Source organism: Sinocyclocheilus grahami, unplaced genomic scaffold, assembly GCF_001515645.1.
Source record: "Sinocyclocheilus grahami isolate Dianchi unplaced genomic scaffold, SAMN03320097.WGS_v1.1 scaffold122.1, whole genome shotgun sequence".
NCBI classification, from domain to species: Eukaryota; Metazoa; Chordata; class Actinopteri; order Cypriniformes; family Cyprinidae; genus Sinocyclocheilus; species Sinocyclocheilus grahami.
In genome coordinates, this window is record NW_015505301.1 from 1,514,958 (window position 1) to 1,532,879 (window position 17,922).

The 17,922-nt window shown below is 39.3% G+C and overlaps 1 protein-coding gene across 1 annotated transcript in view; it reads right to left on the reverse strand.

Annotated features, from left to right (window-relative positions):
* trpa1b (transient receptor potential cation channel, subfamily A, member 1b) overlaps window positions 1-17,922 on the reverse strand; it is a 38,246-nt gene that overhangs the window by 9,027 nt on the left and 11,297 nt on the right. Inside the window, exons 5-18 of the mRNA XM_016278510.1 lie at window positions 16,840-16,950; window positions 16,640-16,748; window positions 15,682-15,827; window positions 14,100-14,236; window positions 9,492-9,540; window positions 9,139-9,238; window positions 8,419-8,519; window positions 8,071-8,240; window positions 7,680-7,844; window positions 2,159-2,273; window positions 1,582-1,748; window positions 982-1,066; window positions 829-888; window positions 33-131 (exon numbers count right to left, since the gene is read on the reverse strand). Of these exons, the coding sequence (XP_016133996.1) occupies window positions 33-131; window positions 829-888; window positions 982-1,066; window positions 1,582-1,748; window positions 2,159-2,273; window positions 7,680-7,844; window positions 8,071-8,240; window positions 8,419-8,519; window positions 9,139-9,238; window positions 9,492-9,540; window positions 14,100-14,236; window positions 15,682-15,827; window positions 16,640-16,748; window positions 16,840-16,950 (1,614 nt within the window). The remainder of the gene's footprint in view (window positions 1-32; window positions 132-828; window positions 889-981; window positions 1,067-1,581; window positions 1,749-2,158; window positions 2,274-7,679; window positions 7,845-8,070; window positions 8,241-8,418; window positions 8,520-9,138; window positions 9,239-9,491; window positions 9,541-14,099; window positions 14,237-15,681; window positions 15,828-16,639; window positions 16,749-16,839; window positions 16,951-17,922) is intronic.

A 17,922-nucleotide genomic window follows, 5' to 3' on the forward strand; every position in this document is an offset into this window, starting at 1 on the left:
TATATAATGTAATAGAATTTAAGGGGACTTACATTCACAGCTGCCAAAGGTTGGAACTTCATTGTTTTGTCTGTTTTGGCATACTTCTTTAGCTGTATAGGAGCTTGAAGCCACTGAAAATCATACTTGATCTGCCAACATCATTGGACAATTGCACTTTATAGCGTTAACGAACCTCATTAATAGTCTTAAAGTGATAGTTCACCCAAAAATAAAAATTATGTCATTAATTACTCACCCTCATGTCGTTCCAAACCCAGAAGACCTTCGTTCATCTTCTGAACACAAATTAAGATATTTTTGATAAAATCCTAAAACTTTCTGACCCTCCATAGACAGCAATGTAACTACTACGTTCAAGGCCCAGAAAAGTACCAAGATGATCGATAAAGTAGTCATTACGCCGGATCTGGGTCAGCGCCGGCGCCGCCACATGCTCGCATCATGATACTGTCATGAACGCGTGTCCACAAGTGACGCAGTAGAGACAAAAATGTGGAATAAAGTCGTTATTTTTGTTTTCTTTGCACAAAAAAAGTATTCTCGTAGCTTCGTAAATTTATAGTTGAACCACTGATGTCACACAGACTATTTTGTCGATCATCTTGGTCATTTTCTGGACCTTGAACGTGGTAGTTACCTTGCTGTCTATGGGAGTGTCAGAGAGCCCTCATATTTCATCAAAAATATCTTAAATTGTGTTCCGAAGATGAACGAAGGTCTTAAGGGTTTCGAACAACACGAGGGTGAGCAATTAATGACAGAATTTTCATTTTTGGGTGAACTAACCCTTTAATGCAACTTTTTGCACATTTATGCAAGGCTTACATGATAATCTGAACTGTTGGCATCATGATCAGACTCTAAAATACACCGGTCCAGAAGATGCTGTTCAGAAGAGAGTGGGGTTTAATGTCAATTTTTTTTATATAAACAATAGCTTACATAGATATCCATAAGGTGGGAAGTTAATACACAGACCCTGAAAGACTCTGGGAGAAACTCTATGATGTCCATCACGGCACAGCGGGATGTCACTTTAAATGACTTTATTGCCTCGGCAAACCTGCAGTGAATTAATATAGCTTTTTAAACTGTTGGCAAACTGAGAGGAGAAAAGCAATATAGGTTTAAAAAAATATAACAAAATACATAATTACAGAGTTTTGCCATGGTAGACCCTCAACCGATTCTCTCATACTGTTGCATTAAAAATCCTACTGTACACTGATATATATATATATATATATATATATCAAAACACTGAAAAGGAAACTTTAAAAGTGTTTATTAAAAGTAGTTTAAAATAGTTTTTTCTCGTTTTAGAAAAAAAAAATTATCCTGATGGAATGATTTTTATGGAAATACTGAATTGACACAAAGTTATTTTACTTATCTTAAAGCTTCAGCTAAAAAAAAAAAATACTAATAATACTAATAATCAGCCTAACAATAAAATTAACAATTTTCACAATGTTAATTCATATATTATTATTAATCTGGAATCCGAGTAATTTTTTTATTTTAAAATTAATACTGCCTTCCAAAAGGTGGTCATCTTGAATGTGGATGTCTCCTTACCTCTCACTTTCGATGACAGCGTTCACTACATCTTTTTTCTCATTACGCACAGCTTCATGCAAAAAAGAGTTGTCAGCATTGTTGAGAGTGATTTCAGCTCCTCTGTCCAATAACAGCAAAACAGCACCTACATGTCCCACTTGTGCAGCTATGTGAAGGGCCGTGTTCTGTTAAAGCATACATGTGATTAATAAGCAGTGTTGTTCAATTATAATCATAAAGGACAATAATTACTTAGTTTGATGCATTTGTTTGATCAAAAATACAGTGTAAACAGTAATACTGTGAAATATTATTAGAATTTAAAAACTGTTTTCTAAAACGGTTTTCTATTTTAATATATTTAAAAAATGTATGTAGTAGCTATAAATGTTGAAAACAGTTCATATTTCAATATTAATATTTTTGTGGAAATTGTGATACATTGTTTTTCAGGAGCATTTGATGAATAGAAAGTTCAAAAGAACTGCATTTGTGAGACTATGTTAAGTTTGGATCTTCTTCAGTGGTTTACCTATGGCTTAGTAATTGTATTTCTCTAACTGATTATGTTGTTTAGGATTTTTACGCCGCTTACCCCATCCTCATTCGTTTCGTCCAGTAGTTTGACATTGGCTGCCAGGAGAATTGTTATTGTCTGTGTGTATCCCTCAGCCACAGCATGATGTAAACAGGACCAGCTTTTGTAATCACTAAAGATTACAAAAGACCTTATGACAGAATGTCCAGCAGAATGAACTCACAACATAATCAATTGCAATTTGTGAAGCTGCCTCTGTGGGACGTCTAATTTTACTTCACTATATTACAATTAAATCCTAATCTAATCATGACAAACTATATATAGTTTGAAAGGTCTAAGACTCCTAAATATTTTTTTACAAAAACATTGGTAAAATATCTATGTAGGAAAATTAATAGATTAATTTATGACAAGAGTGCACCTCAAAAATCTACATCATAACAGGAGTTCTGACCTTTGCCAAAAAAAGTCTTCTTTGTTGCCTTTTTCTCTATCACACTTTAGAAATCATCAGAAATTATATATCAATTGAAAACTTTAAATCTCAAAATTCATCCTTTGAAACCCATTTTAAAATCAAACATTGCATTACCATCAAAATGGTACATCAATATTATATTACAAAATGTTTTCGTTCATGAATTATACAAATTTAAGTTTGGATCGTGCACTTTCACGTCGGAAGAGTAGACTACAATGCAGTCTGTTCTGACTCACAGTCTGTAAGTACATTTTCATATTTAAAGGATTTGCCACTGATGATTCAAACGCGAGTTTTGAGCAGCGTAGAGTAGCGCTTGTTGTTTGTCATTTCTCCGATCACAAATGCAGACATGGTTTTATGTTTACGCGGCGCAATGCAACGCAATGCGTAAAAAGACATTATAAGTCATTATAATCTGTAATTATGTCCCCACTAGATGTTACAAATGCCTCGTTTATAATGGGTTTTAATGTTTTTGCATCGCTCCGGGACACGGCATACCAGTACTGGTTATGGGCAGGGTTGCCAGGTTTTCACAAGAAAACCCGCCCAGTCATGTTTCGAGGGGGTAAAAATCTCATTCCGGGGGGTAAAATACAGGTTTTTTTGGCGGGGTACCCCTGCTAAAATTCGCATTCCAGGGGATAAATATCATGTTATTGGAGTCTTGGAGCTTCAACCCGCGGACATGAAACCCAACCCGCGGCAACAGTGTTAAAGTAGCCCAATTCCTCGGGAAAACCGCGCACTTGGCAACACTGGTAAGGGGTGTAACATTTCCGTCACACGCTTGAGGTATTCGGCCAATCACAACGCACTGGATAGCTGGCCAATCAGAGCACACCTCACTTTTCAGACCGATGAGCTTTGTAAAAATCTACACGTTTCAGAAAGGCAGGGCATAGAGAAGAAACAATAATGTACAGTAACAGATGTAACAGTAACGCACAGATCTCGCTCTCCGTGCTACTAAGCAGGCCGCCTCTGCTATGGGCAGGTCCATGGCGGCTATGGTGGTTACGGAGAGACATCTGTGGGTGAACCTGGCAGATATCAGGAAGAAAGAGAGGGTCTTTCTTCTCGATGCTCTGGTTTCGCCTTCTGAACTTTTCGGTACCTCCGTCGAGGCGAAGGCATGCTCAGCAGCCTTCAAATCCTTCATTCCACGAAGGTCCAGGTCTGAGCCCGAACAACCCAGGGGTCCTGGCCCGTCTCAGTCTGCGGGTAGGGGTAGGAGGAATCGCGGGTCAAAGGGAGGTAGGCAAGAGCTAAGGGATGTGATCCAGAAGAGGCGTCAGCGCTTTTGTCCAGATCAGAGTGATACTTGAGTATCTACTCATTTCCCTCAGGGGGTTTAACATCTGCCCTTATCTTCCCCTTCCTAATTCCCCTGTAACCACCATTTCCACCTGACCGAGGTTAGGTAGGATCTTCCTGCATTACAGTCTCCTATGCTGGACCTATGATGTTTCGGTTGGTTCTATGGCTTCATAGTAACCACCTTACAGATGGTCCAGACTAAAGGCTTCTTCGGGTCGCTTCTTGAACGGGGCTCCTGCGCGGGAACCATGGTGGGTGAGTACGATCCATTTTTATAAAAATATATATTTAATACACTGGTGGTTGTGTGCATTCCATCTGCGAGCTTTCTTTGCAGTGTTTTCCGGGACCTCTCCTTGGGCTCCACTTAACCAGTGTGTCTCTGTTGACACACTTTTGAAGCATCGCTCCACTCACCATTGAGGGTTATTGTGAGCATGGTGCTTACTTTCGAGCGTTTGAATTCTCTCCCTTTCTGAGGAGTTGGATTCCTCGCTCCGTGGGCTGTTCTCGTGGTAGTGTTTAGCAGTGCTCCCCTTTATCAAAGGGTTGCCTATGAGCACGCTACTCCTTTCTGAATTCGGAGTGCTCCTCTCACGTGAGAGTTGAGTTCTCTGTTTTCCCAGAGCACCTGGAACCAGCAACATCAGGCGAACTAGGCCCTTCCTCTGCCTCCCTGGTGCGCTGAGTTTTTTGGCTAAGCTTGCAGTACGCTTACCCTTCTGATTTCTAACGAACATGCTGTAGGTCGAGCCCCCTCTCGACTGAGATCCGAGTGGGTTGCTCCCTCAACTAGGTAACTTACTGCTAGCCATTCCAGCATTTTACCAAATATCGAGCTGATGGCTTCTCGAACGTTTTGTTCTGGTGATGTACCATTTCCATCTATGGGCTGCTCTTTCAGAGTGCCACGAGAGCCCCTTAGGACGGTATCTTTAAAATCCATGTTATGGTAAGTGTGCTCGTGAAGTCTTTGTACACTTTCTAAAATCCACACTGTGGTAAGTTCACACGCTAGTACTTTGCATTCTTTCTAAAATCCTGTATGGTGAGGGTTACGTGCTGCAGCTTCGTGCCCTTTCTTGAGTTGGTTAAAGCCCCAGTTCCACCTTGGGCACCACTCTACCAATGTACCCTCTGGATACCTACTTTAACAGGGTGTTGCTACTAGGGGTCTGTTGAGACCGTTCCTTCAGCAAGCTCATGCAGAGCAAGCGGTAGTCCCTGTGTGACAGGCCAAGACTTAGTATGATGCTAGGCTCTTGGTCGTATCCCCTTAAAGGAATCTGTTCCTGATTCCAAGCCTTTGAGCTCTACCCTAGGCCCAGGAGTCCTGGCCCTAACAGGTAAGTTTATAGGGTATGTAGCTTAGGCCTTTGGCTGTATAGAATAATGTCACTGGCAGCCGTCCCAGGGGCAACTCCCTTGAAGCTTTGGTAGAGTTGGTACTTAGTGCTCGCCTGTGGTTTGGCATACACTCCCCTCAGCATGGAGGTGTGGGTATACCGTTCCCGATGTGATCCAGAAGAGGCGTCAGCGCTTTTGTCCAGATCAGAGTGATACTTGAGTATCTACTCATTTCCCTCAGGGGGTTTAACATCTGCCCTTATCTTCCCCTTCCTAATTCCCCTGTAACCACCATTTCCACCTGACCGAGGTTAGGTAGGATCTTCCTGCATTACAGTCTCCTATGCTGGACCTATGATGTTTCGGTTGGTTCTATGGCTTCATAGTAACCACCTTACAGATGGTCCAGACTAAAGGCTTCTTCGGGTCGCTTCTTGAACGGGGCTCCTGCGCGGGAACCATGGTGGGTGAGTACGATCCATTTTTATAAAAATATATATTTAATACACTGGTGGTTGTGTGCATTCCATCTGCGAGCTTTCTTTGCAGTGTTTTCCGGGACCTCTCCTTGGGCTCCACTTAACCAGTGTGTCTCTGTTGACACACTTTTGAAGCATCGCTCCACTCACCATTGAGGGTTATTGTGAGCATGGTGCTTACTTTCGAGCGTTTGAATTCTCTCCCTTTCTGAGGAGTTGGATTCCTCGCTCCGTGGGCTGTTCTCGTGGTAGTGTTTAGCAGTGCTCCCCTTTATCAAAGGGTTGCCTATGAGCACGCTACTCCTTTCTGAATTCGGAGTGCTCCTCTCACGTGAGAGTTGAGTTCTCTGTTTTCCCAGAGCACCTGGAACCAGCAACATCAGGCGAACTAGGCCCTTCCTCTGCCTCCCTGGTGCGCTGAGTTTTTTGGCTAAGCTTGCAGTACGCTTACCCTTCTGATTTCTAACGAACATGCTGTAGGTCGAGCCCCCTCTCGACTGAGATCCGAGTGGGTTGCTCCCTCAACTAGGTAACTTACTGCTAGCCATTCCAGCATTTTACCAAATATCGAGCTGATGGCTTCTCGAACGTTTTGTTCTGGTGATGTACCATTTCCATCTATGGGCTGCTCTTTCAGAGTGCCACGAGAGCCCCTTAGGACGGTATCTTTAAAATCCATGTTATGGTAAGTGTGCTCGTGAAGTCTTTGTACACTTTCTAAAATCCACACTGTGGTAAGTTCACACGCTAGTACTTTGCATTCTTTCTAAAATCCTGTATGGTGAGGGTTACGTGCTGCAGCTTCGTGCCCTTTCTTGAGTTGGTTAAAGCCCCAGTTCCACCTTGGGCACCACTCTACCAATGTACCCTCTGGATACCTACTTTAACAGGGTGTTGCTACTAGGGGTCTGTTGAGACCGTTCCTTCAGCAAGCTCATGCAGAGCAAGCGGTAGTCCCTGTGTGACAGGCCAAGACTTAGTATGATGCTAGGCTCTTGGTCGTATCCCCTTAAAGGAATCTATTCCTGATTCCAAGCCTGGAGCTCAACCCCGGGCCCAGGAGTCTGGCCCTAACAGGTAAGTTTGTTGGGGTATGTAGCCTAGGCCTTTGGCTGTAGGGGATAATGTCACGGACAGCCGTCTAACGTCCTAGGGGCAACTCCCATTGCTATGGTAGAGTTGGTACTTAGTGCTCGCCATAGGTTTCTGGCACGCACTCCCCTCAGCATGGTGGCATGGGTATACCGTTCCCCATAGCGACCCCTAGAGGATGCAGTTTGAAGTTCCCTTGAAAGGGAATGTCTCAGGTTACTTATGTAACCATGGTTCTCTGAGTAGGGAACGAGACACTGCGTCCTCTAGGTTTCCTGCCATGCTTCGGACGCAAGCTTCAGATGAAGAAGTTAATAACGTGTTCTCCCGGCGCCTATTTATACTATAGTCACACCGGTAGTGACGTCATGGGCTGTCGCCGGCTAACATGTTGTTGGTGTTTTTTGAATGCATGCTTCAGACATGGGTCACGACGAGGCGTTCCCCATAGCGTCCCCTAGAGGACGCAGTGTCTCGTTCCCTACTCAGGGAACCATGGTTACATAAGTAACCTGAGATGTTGGTTCCTAATTGGTTTTACCAGATTTTACATTAAAAACATTTTTAAAACATATTTTATTTCAGCTATTTGCCAATTAAGGCAATCAGTTTAATTTAATTTAAGCTGAAGTACTAAAATAACTAAAAACTAACTCTTAATAAAACTTTAAAAAAGCACCATAATAAAAATGTCACACACAAGAAAATTACTAAATCTTAAACTAAGATGACACCATAATAGTATATCAATGATTCTAAAATAACACTGCTTGGTAATAATGTAAAAACCGCTTGTGATGACTGTGTAGAAAAAATTTTAGATGTTTCACTTTCCCACAAAAAAATGGTGTACCTTTGAAAAAGCGCACCCCTTCTGAGCAGCAGCTCCACAACTTGAGTGTGTCCTGCCCTTGAAGCAAGATGAAGGGGCGTCAGACCATTTTCATCCCAATCGTTCAGCATTTTAGAGTCTGTGAGGGTCTCCAGCAGCCTTTTACATGTGTTTATACGCCCATATCTGACATATGGAGAAAACACTTAATATTAGCAGGTTTAGGAGTGCATGAGATGTAAAAGCTTAGAGTTATGCTGCATTCATTTGAACTTGTGTTTTAATGCCTGCACAATACTCATATCTTTGATATGTTGTTATTATGGGTCAAATCTTATTACTTATATATAAGAAAATAAGCAAAAATTTTCATATAGCTGTGAGCCTGTGACTGTATTACAAACGTTCTCACTCTGCAGCGAAGTGAAGAGCTGATTTCTTCTCCCGTGACTTTTGACCCACAAAGATATTGAGACCCAGCATATTTTTGACCGAATCGTGGATGCCAAGTTTGCAGGCGTAGTGCAGAGGAGTGCAGCCTTCAACATCCTCATCAGACAACATCTCCTTCACGGCGTTACACTGGAGGAGGCAATGGGCTCTTATAACTATATACAGAACATACGCAAGTTCAAAACAGTACATTATGTAATAATGCATAACACAGGGTCACTTGGACTCTTTAGGCTTTCTTTCAAAATGAAAGAGCTGTGTTCTGCATCTGACAAACTAAACTTGACATTTAGGATGGTTTTCACACCTGTAAGACTGTCTCGGGAAGATTTTTCAGCCCTTTTGGTTGAAGAACGACAAAGTGGAGGAAGTTGCGACCTGTTTCGTCTTTGATTCTGAAATCGGCACCTTTTTTCAATAAGACAATATGTTAAAGGGATAGTTCACCCAAAAATTAAAATTTTGTCATTAATTACTCACCCTCATGTCGTTCCAAACCCACAAGACCTTCGTTCATCTTCGGAACACAAATTAAGATATTTTTGATGAAATCCTAAAACTTTCTGACCCTCCATAGACAGCAATGTAACTACCACGTTCAAGGCCCATAAAGGTAGTAAGGACATCGTTAAAATAGTCCATGTGACATCAGTGGTTCAACAGTAATTTTGTGAAGCTACAAGAATACTTTTTGTGCGCAAACATTGTCGTGGTATTCTCGTGGACATGTGTTGAAGACCGACACGGAAGAGAAGAAATTGTTGAATAAAGTCATTATTTTTGTTTTCTTTGTGCTCAAGAAGTATTCTAGGCTGTCTATGCAGGGTCAGAAAGCTATCAGATTTCATCACAAATATTTTAATTTGTGTTCCATAGATGAGGTCTTTGGAACGACATGAGGGTGAGGGTGTTAATGACAGAATTTTCATTTTTGGGTGAACTATCCCTTTAAAATACGCAGAAATGTGCATGCAAATAATTTTGGAGCCAGAATGTGTTGAAAATTGATAAAAATGTTTAGGCCTACCAATTGACAGCAAAAACGCAACTGTTTTCCAAGCACAGCATTTGGAGGCCATCAGCAGAGGAGACAGTCCCTTACAGTCAGCGCAGTCCATTTCTGCTCCCTTTCCAAGACAAATGAGATCCAAATAAAAGTGAATTAGCGACTTTATCTGAGGACATACAACGAGATATTGGACATCAAAGGACATACGATAAGATGATGAGATATTGGGTGCTTAATATTCGTCTTATCAAAAGATCAATCAATGCTTTGCAGCTTGCTGTTTCACAGAATGCACATACAGCAGAATGAAGGTATGAGTTGGGATGTTTTAGCCACTCACATTCTCACAAAGCAGCCATTCAAACATTTACCTTTGAAATAAGATATTCAGCCAACTCGACATGATCAAACAACGTGGCTCTATTAGGAAAAGAATGTAATTGTTAATCATTAAAGCATGGAAATCAATCAAACAAATGCAGCTGTGAATTGTAATCGGCCAAGCATGCTAATGGCACAACCTTTATTAATACATTTGTTTGATAATAGCAAGAAAGTGCTTTAAAAGCCATATGTAGAATAAATTAAAATATTGAACCATGTACATGTTACATGTTAGGTGTATATATACATACTAATCAAATGATTAAGCTGCATAATTCAATGTGTGTGTGTGTGTGTGTGTGTGTGTGTGTGTGTGTGTGTGTGTGTGTGTGTGTGTGTGTGTGTGTGTGTGTGTGTGTGTGTAAAACTATACTGAACTAAAACTTTTATAAGTTCTGTGAAAAAAACATTCCTTTGGTCCTTAGCCCCTATTTATTTTATAGTAAAGAAGTCTCATATTGCAACACCAGCCCAGGAATGCCTATCATGGTTCAAGGAATGCTCTTTAAGTTAGGTTGCTTTAACCTCCTGGGGTCGACGGTGGCGCCGGCGCCACCAGTGCATGTTTTACTGACAAGAGCAAAAAGAACTTCAAATGCTCATTCATTTTTGTTTGTACACATAAGAGTAATACACCATTCGAATCTGTAAAGGGTCTATTTTTATTTGTGTACACTCACAATATCAACAAAACATTGTGCTTTTGCAAAATAAAGAAAATAAACAGGGTGTGCTTTTAGCCGTCTCATTCTCCGCGCATATCTGTTTGAAACGCGTCACTAAAATGAACTGAAACTCAGCGAATATTTGACACACACACATGAGAGACATATCTATAGAAAGCTTAACATGTCTACTTTTAAACGAAGTAAGTCATGACGAAAACAAATATGATGTGACAAAGTAATCAGTATGAAACCAACGCGATGTCAAGTCTTGGCCGTCGCCTTCAGTATCGCTAATGTGACCGCGCCCACGCGCCGATCGCGCTTTTGTTATTACAATCATCCACGTGAAACACGCGCATGTAAACGCCCACATCACAGCAAACAAAGCAGCAAGACATCTATTTTTACTTGTAAGCAGTCTACTGTGTGCATTTCTGTAAACATGTCATATCTTTTTAAAGGGTTAGTTCAGCCAAGAATGAAAAACTTCCCATTTCAGGTTTTAAACAACACCAAATGCCACTTGCTTTTGTGCATCTCCAAATCAAACCAAACATAGCAAGTTTATTCACACAACACTGTGAATAAGTTTTAAGATTTGTGAGTAACTTTTTTTAAATGTCCCCAATATACAGCTTAAAAAGACTTAGAATATATAGTAGCATCATTTGGACTTTTATGGTGCTTTAACTGTGTCTTTTTTGGAGTTTGATAACCCATTCACACCAAGGATGATAACTATAACTATAAAATAAATCTCTGACAATAGGGTCACTATTGACAAATCTATGACAATCAAATCAAAGTCCACACCACAACCTTAACAATAATGACAATATTGCTGGAATTACTATTAGAATTTTTTTTTCAGCTGATGAATAATACAAACATTGACAGCCAATCAGAATCTACCTGACTTTAAACCAGCTGTATGTAGTTTTGTCTATTTTTACGACTTTAAAGCCCCCTACAATTGAGAGGAATTTACTTTCGTAAATATATCACTGTGGTAATTACAGTGGATAGCTGTACACTAGCATTTGTTGCTGCCGCCCTTTTTGTGGAATTTCGTAACTACTCATCAAACATACTCCCAGAACAGACATTTGGGGAGAAGTGAGGAAAAGAAACAGAGCCAGGAACCTTATTAAGTCAGCGCACCATTAAAATGATTTTGAATCTGATATTTTAAGGTAAAAACCTTACAGGGCTTGAAAAACATAATGTGAACTAAAACTTCAATCATACACCAATGCTAAAGTGCAAAAAAAGATGGTATTATTATCATAAAACCTGAAAATCTGGAGCACCAACCAAGATGAACTTCCTCATCTGCCCTGGCCAGACAAATCACCTGATTTGAATATCATCAAACCACCATGGGCAGTATTTGAAGAGATGAGTGAAAAGCAGATTCTTCCAACATCTCTGAAGTGATGACATGCATATGTCATTCAATTGGAGACAATTCAAAAGTTTAATGAATCTATGAAGGTTGGAAGTTGTATTAAAAGCAAATGGTGGTAAAACAACTTAATAAAGGAATATTGCCTATTCCCTGTACATACAGTACAGTTGCTTTAAAGAGCTTGAGCATTTAAAGCGGTAGATTACATAATTGCAGCACACACTAATAATAAACACAGAGTTATTATGCGTTGGTGTGGATGCAACATGTGATCCTGGACCACAAAACCAGTCATAGGGGTAATTTTGTTTTAAATTCAGATTTATACATCATCTGAAAGTAAATAAAAACTTAAGAAATAAGCTTTCTATTGATGTATAGCTTGTTAGGATAGGACCATATTTGGCCGAAATACAACTATTTGAAAGCTAAATATTGAGAAAATCACCTTTAAAGTTGTCCAAATGAAGTCCTTAGCAATGCATATTACTAATCAAAAATTAAGTTTTGATATATTTATGGTAGGAAATTTATAAAATATACAATGTATTGTTGGCTATTGCTACATACCCGTGCTACTTATGACTTGTTTTATGGTCCAGGGTCATATATAGTTATTGTTATAATAATCATTCTTGGTGTGAACAGCCCTTTGGTCAGTATTTCTTGTATGGAAAACAGCAGCATGAACATGCTTCAAATTTGTCCTTTTTATTCCGGTCTAAAATGCCATTGTGAGATCAATTGTGAAAAAGTTGGACTTACAGGCAAGCTTCCAAAACTAATCCTTTTAGCAAATGTGTTCTAAATCTTAAAGACATTCTTCAGTACCAGCAACATCTTGGGCAATAGTATGGAATTTCCTGCTTACATTATTTGTTTTCCTTGGCATTTATGCCCATATCTGCTAACTTAACATGAAATGAGATTGCTTCAATCAGCTCTGAGATAAACCAGGAGGTTAGGTCACATAATAACTACTGGAGAGCAGCATGGCATCACACTGACCTATGTAAGGGGGTCTGATTGGCTCCATCCCTGATGTTGATGATGTCTTCCACTTTGTTGTAAGAAGAAAGCATGATTTTGACGGCTTCCAGAGCACCCTGAGTGCAGGCAAAGTGGAGGGCCGTGGATTTGTCACACTGCAAAACAATCAAGCCCCACACACAGACACTGAGATGGAAGTCAGCTATTAGCTTGACATAAGTGGGGAGAAGTGAGGAAAAGAAACAGAGCCAGGAACCTTATTAAGTCAGCGCACCATTAAAATGATTTTGAATCTGATATTTTAAGGTAAAAACCTTACAGGGCTTGAAAAACATAATGTGAACTAAAACTTCAATCATACACCAATGCTAAAGTGCAAAAAAAGATGGTATTATTATCATAAAACCTGAAAATCTGGAGCACCAACCAAGATGAACTTCCTCATCTGCCCTGGCCAGACAAATCACCTGATTTGAATATCATCAAACCACCATGGGCAGTATTTGAAGAGATGAGTGAAAAGCAGATTCTTCCAACATCTCTGAAGTGATGACATGCATATGTCATTCAATTGGAGACAATTCAAAAGTTTAATGAATCTATGAAGGTTGGAAGTTGTATTAAAAGCAAATGGTGGTAAAACAACTTAATAAAGGAATATTGCCTATTCCCTGTACATACAGTACAGTTGCTTTAAAGAGCTTGAGCATTTAAAGCGGTAGATTACATAATTGCAGCACACACTAATAATAAACACAGAGTTATTATGCGTTGGTGTGGATGCAACATGTGATCCTGGACCACAAAACCAGTCATAGGGGTAATTTTGTTTTAAATTCAGATTTATACATCATCTGAAAGTAAATAAAAACTTAAGAAATAAGCTTTCTATTGATGTATAGCTTGTTAGGATAGGACCATATTTGGCCGAAATACAACTATTTGAAATCTAAATATTGAGAAAATCACCTTTAAAGTTGTCCAAATGAAGTCCTTAGCAATGCATATTACTAATCAAAAATTAAGTTTTGATATATTTATGGTAGGAAATTTATAAAATATACAATGTATTGTTGGCTATTGCTACATACCCGTGCTACTTATGACTGGTTTTATGGTCCAGGGTCACATATAGTTATTGTTATAATAATCATTCTCGGTGTGAACAGCCCTTTGGTCAGTATTTCTTGTATGGAAAACAGCAGCATGAACATGCTTCAAATTTGTCCTTTTTATTCCGGTCTAAAATGCCATTGTGAGATCAATTGTGAAAAAGTTGGACTTACAGGCAAGCTTCCAAAACTAATCCTTTTAGCAAATGTGTTCTAAATCTTAAAGACATTCTTCAGTACCAGCAACATCTTGGGCAATAGTATGGAATTTCCTGCTTACATTATTTGTTTTCCTTGGCATTTATGCCCATATCTGCTAACTTAACATGAAATGAGATTGCTTCAATCAGCTCTGAGATAAACCAGGAGGTTAGGTCACATAATAACTACTGGAGAGCAGCATGGCATCACACTGACCTATGTAAGGGGGTCTGATTGGCTCCATCCCTGATGTTGATGATGTCTTCCACTTTGTTGTAAGAAGAAAGCATGATTTTGACGGCTTCCAGAGCACCCTGAGTGCAGGCAAAGTGGAGGGCCGTGGATTTGTCACACTGCAAAACAATCAAGCCACACACACACAGAGACACTGAGATGGAAGTCAGCTATTAGCTTGACATAAGAAGGAAAGGCAGGGTCAGGTAATGCAAGAGGGGGGCAATTTCTCAGCTGCTGCTCCAGTAACACAAACCATTAATGAGAGAGCACCCTGAATTGCTGTGGCAATGGACAGAACGGCCAAGCTCAGTTATAGGCGTAAGTGGCTGCAATTTGTATCAATTTAACTATCTGAAGCTATTACTGAATGCATCAACCCTGCTGCTACAGACTGAAGACGACAAATGGAGGCGTGTGAGTGTGTTTGTGTCTGTGTGGTCAAGATCGAGAGTCAGGCTGCTTTTGTATTCATTGCAGGCCACATTCATTTATGGCTGCATTTCATGAAAAGATTATTTTGTCTTTCTTTCAGAATCATGACATTATAACTTGACATTAAGCAATTTTGTTATATTTGTCCCCAAACTTCTCAGTTAGCTTTAGTGCGGTTTAATGCATCAAACAGCTTTCTTGATGATAATGGGCTCATGATTGCATTACCTAAATTGCTGATAATCTTATTACCGCTGTAGGAGGAGTTTGATAAAAAATGTTTATGACAAAATTCATATTTGTGGAAAATCTAGTCAGTGGAAAGATGAAACCTGAAACCATGCATTTCCATGAAATTGGCATGATTTTTGTTTCTAGGCCATTATATAGAAGCCCATTTCCGCCCCATAAGAAAAAAATGCCTTGGTAAATCCTAATTATTAGACACCAGAATTATTAGTCATAAAAAGTCAAAATTATGTTACTAATTATATGGTAAAAATTACATTTTTATGTCATAATTTTGACTTTCTATCTAATAATTATGAACATGCTCTGGTAAATCAGAACTTTTTTTATGTCATAAAAATATATATCATATATATATGTAGTGGAAATGGGCTTTCATATTATTTAGTGTGAAAGTAAATAGAAAGGCAAAGTTCAGGTTTGTACTGTTGGTTTATCCAAAAAAAAGAAAGAAAGAAAAGAAAAAGAAAAAGAAAAAAAATCTGCCATCATCCTCATCCTCATGTTGTTCCAAACCTGTATGACTTTCTATCTTCTGTGGAAAATAAAATGAGATACTTTGAAGAATGCTGGTAACATTGACTTCCATTGTATGGACAAAAACACTGAGACAATTCTCAAAATATTTTATTTTATGTTCCACAGATGAAAGAAATTTAATTTTTGGGTGAACTATTAAAGATTATTTTAAATATTAGTTTAAGAACTTTTTACAATACAGTTCAATGGGCAGCCAAAGACTCCCTGCTAAAAGAAAAATAAACTCTTTCTGTTTCATCACAAGCCTTGGGCCATTTGATTTCTTTGATCATTTTAGTTATGCTTGTTAACTTTTATATTTAAAATTAGATTTTTTTATATCTCTTGAAACAGCACTTACCTGTTGCTGATCCACTCTGGCTCCTTTAATGATGCAAAGTTTGATCACCTCAATGTTGCCCCCACGTACAGCCAGATGGAGGGGGGTACTTTTGGTTTTATCCAAATAATTAATGTGCACTGAAGTGGAAATGCCCAGTTCTTCTCCTTTATAAGGGTGAGAAACAGTAGAGATCAAGAGTTATATTTACTTATTTTTCCATAAATGACAATTCATACAGAGGAATAAAGTAGCAAAATAAAATGGTCATTATTTATTTACCTCATGTCTTACTAAACATGTACAGTGAAACAAAAAAACTAAAAATGTGTTTGATACAACTCATACTCTATATTCCAAGTCTTCTGGAGTCATACAATAGCTAAAACTTGGAATACAGCCTACAATGTCCCCTTTTGCAACTTTTTTGAAGTGCCAGTCCTTTTTTTTAAAGTCACCGTTTATTGTAAATTCATGGAAAAGGAGGTTTACATTATTCAAACTTACTACAGGAAAACAAAAAGCAATACTGATTTGGAATGACAGGAGCGTGAGTAAAAGATGATAACATTTTCATTATCAATTGACACTGGCTGGCATTGGGCGATGTCAAAAACCTCAATCACAATGAAAGCTTGACTGCTTTGTTTGGTCACCATGTGACATGCTTGCAAATAGATCTGCAGGCTGGCAGTCACGTTTGACATGTTGACCCTTCTATCTGTTTTAGCTGTTTTGCATTTAAGAATCTGAAAATATTGGACTGTAATGTAAATGAAAACTGTGTCATCTGTCTCTCAGCCAAAGGGAGCTGTCAGAAAAATCCACAAATATTTATATCTGGAACACATCATTCCAGAACAGAAGACCACCCGTGTATTGTGCACAATCATAGCGCCTGTCTAAACAGCATGGTGAATGGGTTGAGAGTGGATTCGTCATGGTGAATTGGTGGAATAAGAATATTAAATTCACTTGCCAATTTCCAAAACCAGCTCCATGGCCTCTTTGGCACCTGCAAAAGCAACCGTATGGATAGAGTAGTGACCCAATTTGTTCTGAATACACATTTTGGCACCATGTTTGAACTGTAAGGAAAGAAAATAATCTATTTTATTACACAATATTTGGGAATGAGGATTCTGTCATTCACCCTTTTTTATTGCCCTTTGTACTCACCAGAAACTGAATAGCTTGGCAGTTATTAGTGCAGCAGGCCATCATCACAGGGGTGTTTCCCAGATCCCCCTCCAGATTGGCATCTGTTTTGTCACAGGACTGAAAAAGGACCTGTGCCAGACACAAACAAAATGAACATCAGTTTCCGCAAGGCACTCAGTCAGTATAATTCTTCCAGGATTTCACCCTGACAGGAAGCAGATTCTTCAAAGAAGATGCCCTTAAGTTTCCCACTGAACTATTCATATGCTATCCGAGCAATATCACGCAAGCAACAGTGTTGTTGTTGGGGATATCAGAAAGACTGTTATTTGACCACAGGCATGAGGCCACAGGTAATTATATTTTTTATTCAATTTATTTTCAGTTAGTTGCCAAAGCTACCTGTCTAATTTTTTAAGTTTGAGTTTTTTCATCTAATAGAAGGTATATAGATATATATATACACATTACATTTAAGCTTCATTTAAATTAACGAAAAACATTTTATTCGTTTTAGTTTATTTCAAAAACCAAACTGCCTCTACTAATGAAAAACAGATCCAAAAATGTCAAGGCAGAATCACCTGCTGTGTCTCCATGTTTTATTCCTGAATGAATGAATCAGTGCTGTGAATGGGTTGAATGAATAATGAATTCGGTCCATGGACTTCCGTTTATTCACCACCAGATGTCACCCTTTCCATTACATTGACTCTCGCACAACACAAACTGTTGCATAGCACCCCGGACTACATATCCCATCATTCATTGCACGATTTGCACACTGCACTGATTGCACTCATTGCACACAGCTGTTTCTTATCACCTCACTCACTATATAACACCCACTCAAACCACCATTCTTGTCTGAGTATTGTTTAGCCTGTACCCCTTTCCGAGTCTCCGTGTTTTCCTTGTCTTGCCTTGCCTGTTTTTGCAGTTTCTGATCTTTGCCTGTTTTCCTGGATTTCTCCCTCTCGTCTCGCCCCTGTGATTCTGTCTGCTTATCGGTGACCTACGCTAGCCCTGTGACTATTCTTGTGTTTTGCCCGCCATATACCTGTTTGCCATTGTTTGACCCTGCCTGTTTACCACGTCTCT